Raw genomic sequence first — 8,279 nt, forward strand, 5'->3', positions numbered from 1 at the left:
TATCCACCTAACTCATTCAAGCTCTCTAAATAGTTTTTAATGACTTTCGATGTTTTATGCAGTGAAGAAGAAAGTTATGTTGATTATCACTAGCAACTCTACAAACTAGTTATCTTTTACGGGTGTGCAAACTAGTTATTTTTTGCGGGTGTACAAACTACTCCCTCAGTTCCAAAATAGATGACCCAACTTTATATTAACTTTATAAAGTTAGTATTTTGAAACGAAGGGAGTAGTTTGCTAACAGAAATCAAGACATGCAAACGCCAAAATAACAAGTGTGATGTACACCTAGCTAGTCGAGTGATTTCGTGGCAACACAAGTACACGGCTCCACCCTACTTTCACACGACTCGTATCGTAATCTGGCTAGTATTTATCATTTGATCTACCATGTCTGCTTGGGGTGTCTCTTCTAAATGGATACTTCTTTGACGTGAGTACATTTGCGCGTTTAGAAGGTGGATAATTTAGTTACATGATGACTATAATCAACAGTACCCATGCCTATGTAAAGAGATACTTATTTTACAAGTCAAAATTTGCCCTTCTCGACATCAATAGCTTCGAGTTTGTTTCATTTTCTTCACCCGCAAAAAAAAAAGAGTTTGTTCATTTTCTTGCTTATCTGTAACAATACCCTACCAATTTGGACTTGGGACCATATCGAGATGTTCTTAACTACTTCCTTCGTTCCTAAATATTTGTCTTTTTAGAGATTTCAACAAGTGACTACATACGAAGCAAAATGAGTGAATCTACACTCTAAAATAGGTCTATATACATCCGTATGTGATAGTCTATTTGAAATCTCTAAAAGACAAATATTTAGAAATGGAGGGAGTACATATGAGTTCTCTTACACAAGGCATTTTGCTCTTTCGGTGTACAAACCATGCGGACAAGTATATAGTCTATGAGGAAGCAATCAACTTTGCAAGATTCCTATGACAACACCGCAAATCTCATTTGATCTCCATTTGTATCTGACCAATCGATCAATTCCGTTCTGTTCTCCTATCGATTTTAAAAAAAAAATCTCCTATCGATTTTAGAACCAGAGATACGTTTTATATATGAAACCCAAGGGGCACTTTGATATCGACAAACTAACGCGCCTATCCTAAGAGCGTAAACCGCAGAGGTAGACGTATTTTCTGGGCGGCCCAGAATACGCCTTCGTCCTCGCTCTTCTTCGCGAGCTCGAGCCTGAAGCTCTGAAACGACACGAAACTCTCGACACTCTAGCCGAAAAACCCAATCCAGTACAGCGGCCGAGACCTCTTGCCGCCACGCCGCCGGCCGCCGCCGCCACCCATGCTGCGCGTCGTCTCCGCCCTCCGCCCGCTCCTCCGGAGCCCTCTCCTCCCGGGCCCTAAACCCCTCCCTCGCCCCCGCCGGCTGCCCCGGTCGTTCCGCGCCCTCTCGTCCTCGGCGCCTCTCGCAGCCTCCCCGCCCAGCGCGCCCGCACCTGCGCCCGGGGTGGTCCAGATCAGCGAGGAGCACCTCGTGCGGTGCGCGGCAGCGGGGAGGGCGCCGCTGCGGGTGGCGGTGCTGCTGAGCGGCGGGGTCGACAGCAGCGTCGCGCTCCGCCTCCTCCACGCAGCCGGGCACAGCTGCACCGCCTTCTACCTCAAGATCTGGTTCCAGGTCCGTACACACTCCCCTGTCGCTATGCTCTGCAATGCTACGCTACGGGATCACTTAATAAGCTCGGTGTGATTAATCTGTAGGAAGATTTCAGGAACTTTTGGTCCGAGTGCCCGTGGGATGACGATTTGAAGTATGCACAGGCCGTGTGTGACAAGGTATATTTCAGAAAATTCATCCGGTGCATGCTGTTTCATTGAAATAGCCAGTGTGCAGCATATGTAAGCTAGCTCTGGCTGCATGAACTGACTGATCTAATGTGTTTGATTTTTGTAGATTGACGTGCCATTGGAGGTGGTACATCTATCTGATGAGTACTGGAACCATGTGGTGAGCTTCATTTCAAACTTTTTGCACCTGATCCTATGTTTTTCTGCATTCTGAGAAACTATAATGGATTTTATATCTAGGTGTCTCATATGATTAATGAGTACCGCAACGGACGCACACCGAACCCTGATGTTCTTTGCAACACAAGAATAAAGTTTGGTATGGATGTGCACACTCTATTACTGAAATTTGATTGTGCATCGAGGTATAGTCTTTGAACTGTGTTCATGTGCTTATTCTTTTTCACTCATTTTCTGCAGGAGCTTTCTTAGAAGCAATTGAAAATTTGGGATTTGATTACATAGCTTCAGGACATTATGCACATGTAGTCCATCCACCTGTTGAGAACGCTGAAGAGCCATCGGTGCTCCAACTTTCGAAAGACGAGGTGCTTTAAAATAGCTTGCTTAGCCTCACTGTTACTGAATTTGATGTCAATTGAGTTCTATTATTCACCCTAGAAGGAAAGTTGTGATACAGTGAAACAAATAGATGGTTCTTCTGTTTAAATAAATATTGGTTAGTCGAAACCACCTTTCAGACTCTGATTGTTGTTTCAGATCAAGGATCAAACTTATTTCCTCTCACATCTCTCTCAAGCCCAGCTTAGAAGGCTTCTTTTTCCACTGGGGTGTATAACAAAGGTGATATATTTTATCAGATAAGGATAGTTAAGTTTTTTCAGGATCTGGTGGTGTATTTATTTGTAAATGGAGCTCATCTTTTGCAGGATGAAGTTCGCAGTCTGGCTGTTCAGATGGACCTTCCTAACCAAGCTAGAAAGGATTCTCAGGGGATATGTTTTCTCGGAAAGGTTATTGCATTAATATAGTTGTTAATATTTCACATGTTTTGTGCAAAATATGGTTCTGTTCTTTATCCTTGTGTTGTCTCACTTTAAGCGAAAAAAGTCACTCTTTCTAGGTCAAATTTAGTGAGTTTGTTCAAAGACATATAGGAGAAATGGAGGGTATACTTCTTGAGGCTGAAACTGGAGATTACCTAGGGATGCACCGTGGGTTTTGGTTCTATACGATTGGTCAGCGACAAGGTTTGCGACTTTCTGGAGGACCTTGGTACGCACTGTAGATGATACTAGCCTCTTTTATGGTACAAATCAGCTAAATTAAATGTATATTAGCCTGAAGTATTCTGCAATTCAAGGAAGATCTGTCCTCGTGTAGCACACATCTATTTATCCATAAATTCATCAAATGAGTGGTCATTTTATCTTACGCAGGTATGTTGTGGAGAAAGACGTGCAAAATAATGTGGTTTTTGTATCAAGGAATTACTATTCACTGGATAAGAGGAGACGAACTTTTCGTGTTGGATCGTTAAACTGGTTTAGCGATTCTGGGCCAGCAGACAATGAACGCCTTAAATGCAAGGTAACAGAGTTACACAATCAGCCCTTGTGGTAGCGTAGCATATTTGAATTTTGACGTTTCTACCATCTGCAAGGGTTAAAGAGTGTTCTTGGCTTCTTGCAATAGATGTACAGTATATGTCTGTAGTTAAGCAATTCTGAAACCGATCAGTTCTACCTTGACCTGTTCACTAATTTAAATCTGGCCTTATAGGAAACAATGGCAGCAGCTTCAAATCCAATCAATGCCATGTATCTCCCCTGCTCGATCTATCTTCTTTTTTATACACTGTCTCTCTCTAGCGTTTAGATCAAGCATGGCTCTGCTTTTGTTATGTACTGCACTTTATCATGTCAGTTAGGTGACATCCATGCTACTCTCAATACCAGGTACGGCACAGTCCTGATTTCCATGATTGCACCGTGACAAAAGAGCAAACCGAAGAGAACGGAGATGTTTTGGCGGTTCGTCTGTCCGAAGACGACCAGGGTTTAGCAGCTGGCCAGTTTGCAGCGTTCTACCGTGACAGTGCGTGCCTGGGGTCAGGCATAATCCTGGATTCCTGGGACGAAATGAGCTTCCCTGTGTGCGCAAAGGCGCTGGAAACCGGTAGGATGGAGGACAAGTCCAAGCTGGGGAAGCCCGTAAGGATCATGAACCTGGAGCATCTTGTGAAGCCAGAACCGGAGCCGGCCAAGGTCGCTTGACAGGCATGACCAAGTTTTTGTACCATTGTCTTGTCGTACATCACCAGTATCATGGGAAGATATATTCATCTGACAGTGTGAAAGTTGACACGCCCTGCAAATGCAAGGATCGGTGAAGTTCCAGAAACCATCGTCATGCTGCTCCGATCAGGAGCTCCATCCAGGTGGTTCTTTAAGAGGTGGCATCCATTGGCGACTTTGCGTTTGGGAGAAGAAATGCTTTGCCACCGGATAAAAGTGGTGATGGAGCATCAATCAACGCATGATTGCCCATGCAAGAACTGACCTGGCCTGACATAGTTGCCGGGTCTAAGCAGGAAAGGCAAGCGGGCGAATGGATAGGCCTGTTGTTCCCTCTTGAGCCAAAATGTCTAGAGTAGAGTGTTAGTAGTCAGCGGTACCACTTCTAACTGATGCCCTGTGAAGTTATGATACGGCAACGCTAATTTTTATTAATCAATCAACAGGTTCTAGACTAAACCAGGATGGTTAATCACAAAATCATTCTCCTTTTTGCATGGCAGCATTCTGGAATCTAAACTGGCTGCGTGCTTGATTGTACTAGAATGAAGGCATGTGTGGGCAGCTTTGAGAGAGATTAACAAATTGTAAGCATGTAGCACATGGAGAGAGACGTGGTACCGTTCGTCATGTCGCCGCCTGGATTCTTTCTGGGGTAAGAGATACCAGACCAGGAGTAGTAGCACGTACTGATTATTTTTTTTTGTATAAAAGGCCAGTAAAGCCACCTGGGCCTGGCGATTTTTCTGAGGGCATATCCTTGATAATGTTCCTGGTCTCAACCTTGGAGAAGCAGACAGGTTTATTCGTGAGTGCAGATTTATTTAAAAATGGTGGCCTTTTTGTCCACCTAGTGCATTACCTCTATATAAACAGTGATACCATTTAGTCATACCTCATCTCACCTCCGATCAAGAGCTGGCTACGTACAAATCGGCCATATCTAGCCACCTATACCTACAGCCCGACCTCCTGCCGATCTCCGGCTAGCTAGCAGCAGCTGCCATGGCATCTGCATCCGCTCTCAAGACGACGGCCGCCGTGTTCTTGCTGGTCCTGGCCCTAGGGCACCTGATGGCTGCCGCCGATGCGTCTCCGCACCACCAGGATGCTTGACGGCTGCTCGCAGAGCACAACAGTCTCTCCGCGAAACCGGGCCTCCCGGTAGACGCAAGGGTCGTCGTCGGACCACAAGAGCAGCCCGGAACCACCGCCGTTCCGACGGATGCCGATGGCGAACCCTTGTGCCCCTGCTGGCCCTCATGCTGCTAGATAGCCAGCGGGCAAAGGATGTTGATGCTCAGTTGAAACCATCATGTGCCCTGCGCTAGAATAATCACGCCATGGCTGAGTCCCAGGCATGAGCGAGTTGAGTCTGTGTGTCAGAGTCAGTTCGTGTCGCATCGTTTTAAGTCGGGTCGAGTTGTTGTTGGTCGAGTCTACGTTTGTTGCAGGATGTGTGCAGGACCGTTGCGATTGGGTCACCGGTCCACGCGGAGACACCGGCGTCCTTGCTTCTCTTTATTTTCCTGCAGTATTGGTATTGGTGGTCTGTTATCTACGTCCAACTCTAAATACAAATTATATTGAAGTTGTGGCTGTAATATTTGTTTCAAGCAATACCAAGCTATCACTTCGGAATTATAAATATTTATGTTTGCACTCCATTCAGCTTTGAAGGATCCCACAGCTTCAAAGTATAGCTATCACTTCGGAATGATAAGTATGTATCATAAGTTAATAATCGAACAATCAGTGAGCTAAGAAGAGGTCATTACCAACTACAGCGTCTCCAATGATGCTATCTTAGGAGTGCCACGTAGGATAAATGATGTGGTGGAGGAGAGATAACTCGTAAGAAAAGGCTTGTCTTATCTTATTTAAGAGAAGACAAGAGATGATCTCTTAGCACAATATGTCTCATCACGTTTTTAGGAATAGCTAGTTATTGAAGATAAGGCTAAGACATGACCCATTGTAGACGTCTTTTTTTGTCATCTCTAAATTACATGCAAGACTTAAGATAAGACTATCTTATCAACCATTGTACATGAGCGCATCCACTGCTCAAAATTAGGACTAATGTTGTTTCACAGTAAAATGTTTCCATATGGATCGAATCTCTTGACGAATTTGTCCTACCTCTTGATCAATTGTTATCATTTCCGGACATTAAAACCAATGGTCGGATGTCTTTTTTTTTTTGAGAAATTTTAGGATTTTATCCGGTTAATATGTGGAGGCCTCTAAATTAGGAGTCTCAAATTAGTAAATACAAGATTATCTAAATGTAACTCAACCGCCGCATGGGCGACTCAGGCGTCAATTGGATCGCCACCACCTCCAGTCTTCATCCCCAACCCTTCCATCAGCTGCCGCTAGAGCTTGATGCTTGAAAAAACCCTAGCAACAACCATGATTGGCTTCAATTCTCAATGTTTAGATAATGGAAACAAAAAGAATTCGGCCTTGACCCTGGCAGGCTACAACCTGCTTATTATGGATCACGACATGCCTCTACCTTCATCATGCCTCAATAGTTGCACCCAGAAGCATAACCAGGGAGTGCCCCTTAGAGTACCTGCATGCATGTTTTCATAGGAGTTTTGTCAAAAAACAATGTCACTACAACTTAGACAGATGGCCCAAAACATAGCTGATGCACCTACTAAGATGTGATTTTTTTAGTCTCATGTGTCAAAGCCATTAAGCCAAGATCCAAACATATGAGTGACATTTCTAGGAGGTTCTATGACAAACTTGAAGTAAATAAGTCTCCAAATGAATCTAGCATAGCAACAGTCAAAGAAAAAGTGATGAATAGTTTCTAAGTTACTACATAAACTACATTTTAAATTCCATTCCAAGTTTCGTTTAGCTAGATTATCTTTAGTCAACACAACTCCCTTGATTTACCACATAAAGACCTAATTTTTAACAACAATTTTAGTTTTCATAGTGTCTTGTTGTTCACCACATGTCCAACATCAATCACAGCTTCGTACATGGAGTTTTTTTTTGGTGAGAAAACTTCCGATCTATTCAACTTCAATCATGGCAATACAATGAACACCAGAAATAATAAAAATTACATACAGATCCATAAACCACCTAGTGACGACTACAAGAACTGAAGCAAGCTGAAGGCGCGTCGCTGTCATCGCCCCTCCCTCGCTGGAGCCGGGCAAAACTTGTTGTAGTAGACAGTCGGGAAGTCGTCGTGCTAAGGTCCCATAGGACCATTGCAACAGAGCAGCAATCGCCGCTGATGAAGTGTAGTGTAGATCGGAAGGATCCAACGTGAAGACACACGACTGTAGATGAACTACGACCAGATCCGAGCAAATCCATCAAGGACAGATCTACATGAGACACCTCCACACGCCCACCTACGATGCTTGACACACCATCGGAATGGGGGTCTAGGCGGGGAGAACCTTATTCCATCTTCAGGGACCCGCCGTCGTCTCGTATTCCTGCGCAGGACGCAAACCCTAACAAAACTCGAAGGAACATCTAAAAATGGAGCCCTCCCACCATCAAGGGCTGGGACCCACCACGCCGCCATGGCCCTAAGGCCACTGGAGACGAGGCGGATCGACGGCGGCGCCGGCGGGAGGCAGAGAAACCCTAAGGCCTCCTTTGATTTGAAGGATTTTTTATAGTAAAAATGCTGGAATGCTCATTCCATAGGATTTGCTACTACATCACCATTTGATTTGCAGGAACCAGTCCGAAGGAATACAGTTGGGAACCACAGGAACATTGTTGGTTTCCTATGATTTTGCAGGAAGTGGAACATCGAGTCATTTTTACACGAGGACCGAGGCAAAAGGGATAGAGCTGCATATCAGATTCCTCTCATGACTCAACCAATGCTTTCCGTGAGCGCAATCCAATGGAAAGGCCCGTGCAAGTACAGAGCCTGTGTGAGTTTGGTGCATGTCCTGTGTCTAGCCCAGTTTAGAGTGGTGCATGGCTTCTCTACTAAATAATGCATTCCTTCGTTTTCAGTACCCACATTTCAAACGTTCCATTAGTTCCATATTTCTATACTTTTCCTCTGTTTTACATCATCCTTCGGTTCACAGCGTAGGACAATGATAGAAATAGGAAATTCATAGGGAATGGGATGACATGTATCACAACAACATTTTCTTTCTTCCACTGGAAGAAAGAACACCCTTGGCTAGGGTTTCTC

General features: G+C 44.5%; 1 protein-coding gene across 1 annotated transcript; it reads left to right on the forward strand.

Annotated features, from left to right (window-relative positions):
- Positions 1 to 1,233: 1,233 nt before the first annotated feature.
- Positions 1,234 to 4,580, forward strand: LOC119291593 (tRNA-specific 2-thiouridylase MnmA-like). The gene is made up of 10 exons (XM_037570374.1): positions 1,234 to 1,650; positions 1,734 to 1,808; positions 1,927 to 1,980; positions 2,061 to 2,139; positions 2,241 to 2,368; positions 2,541 to 2,624; positions 2,711 to 2,794; positions 2,905 to 3,056; positions 3,221 to 3,371; positions 3,740 to 4,580. Exons 1-10 carry the CDS (start codon positions 1,318 to 1,320, stop codon positions 4,055 to 4,057), a joined length of 1,458 nt encoding a protein of 485 aa, XP_037426271.1. The 5' UTR covers positions 1,234 to 1,317; the 3' UTR covers positions 4,058 to 4,580.
- Positions 4,581 to 8,279: the final 3,699 nt, after the last annotated feature.

Source organism: Triticum dicoccoides, chromosome 4B (genome assembly GCF_002162155.2).
Source record: "Triticum dicoccoides isolate Atlit2015 ecotype Zavitan chromosome 4B, WEW_v2.0, whole genome shotgun sequence".
NCBI lineage: Eukaryota > Viridiplantae > Streptophyta > Magnoliopsida > Poales > Poaceae > Triticum > Triticum dicoccoides.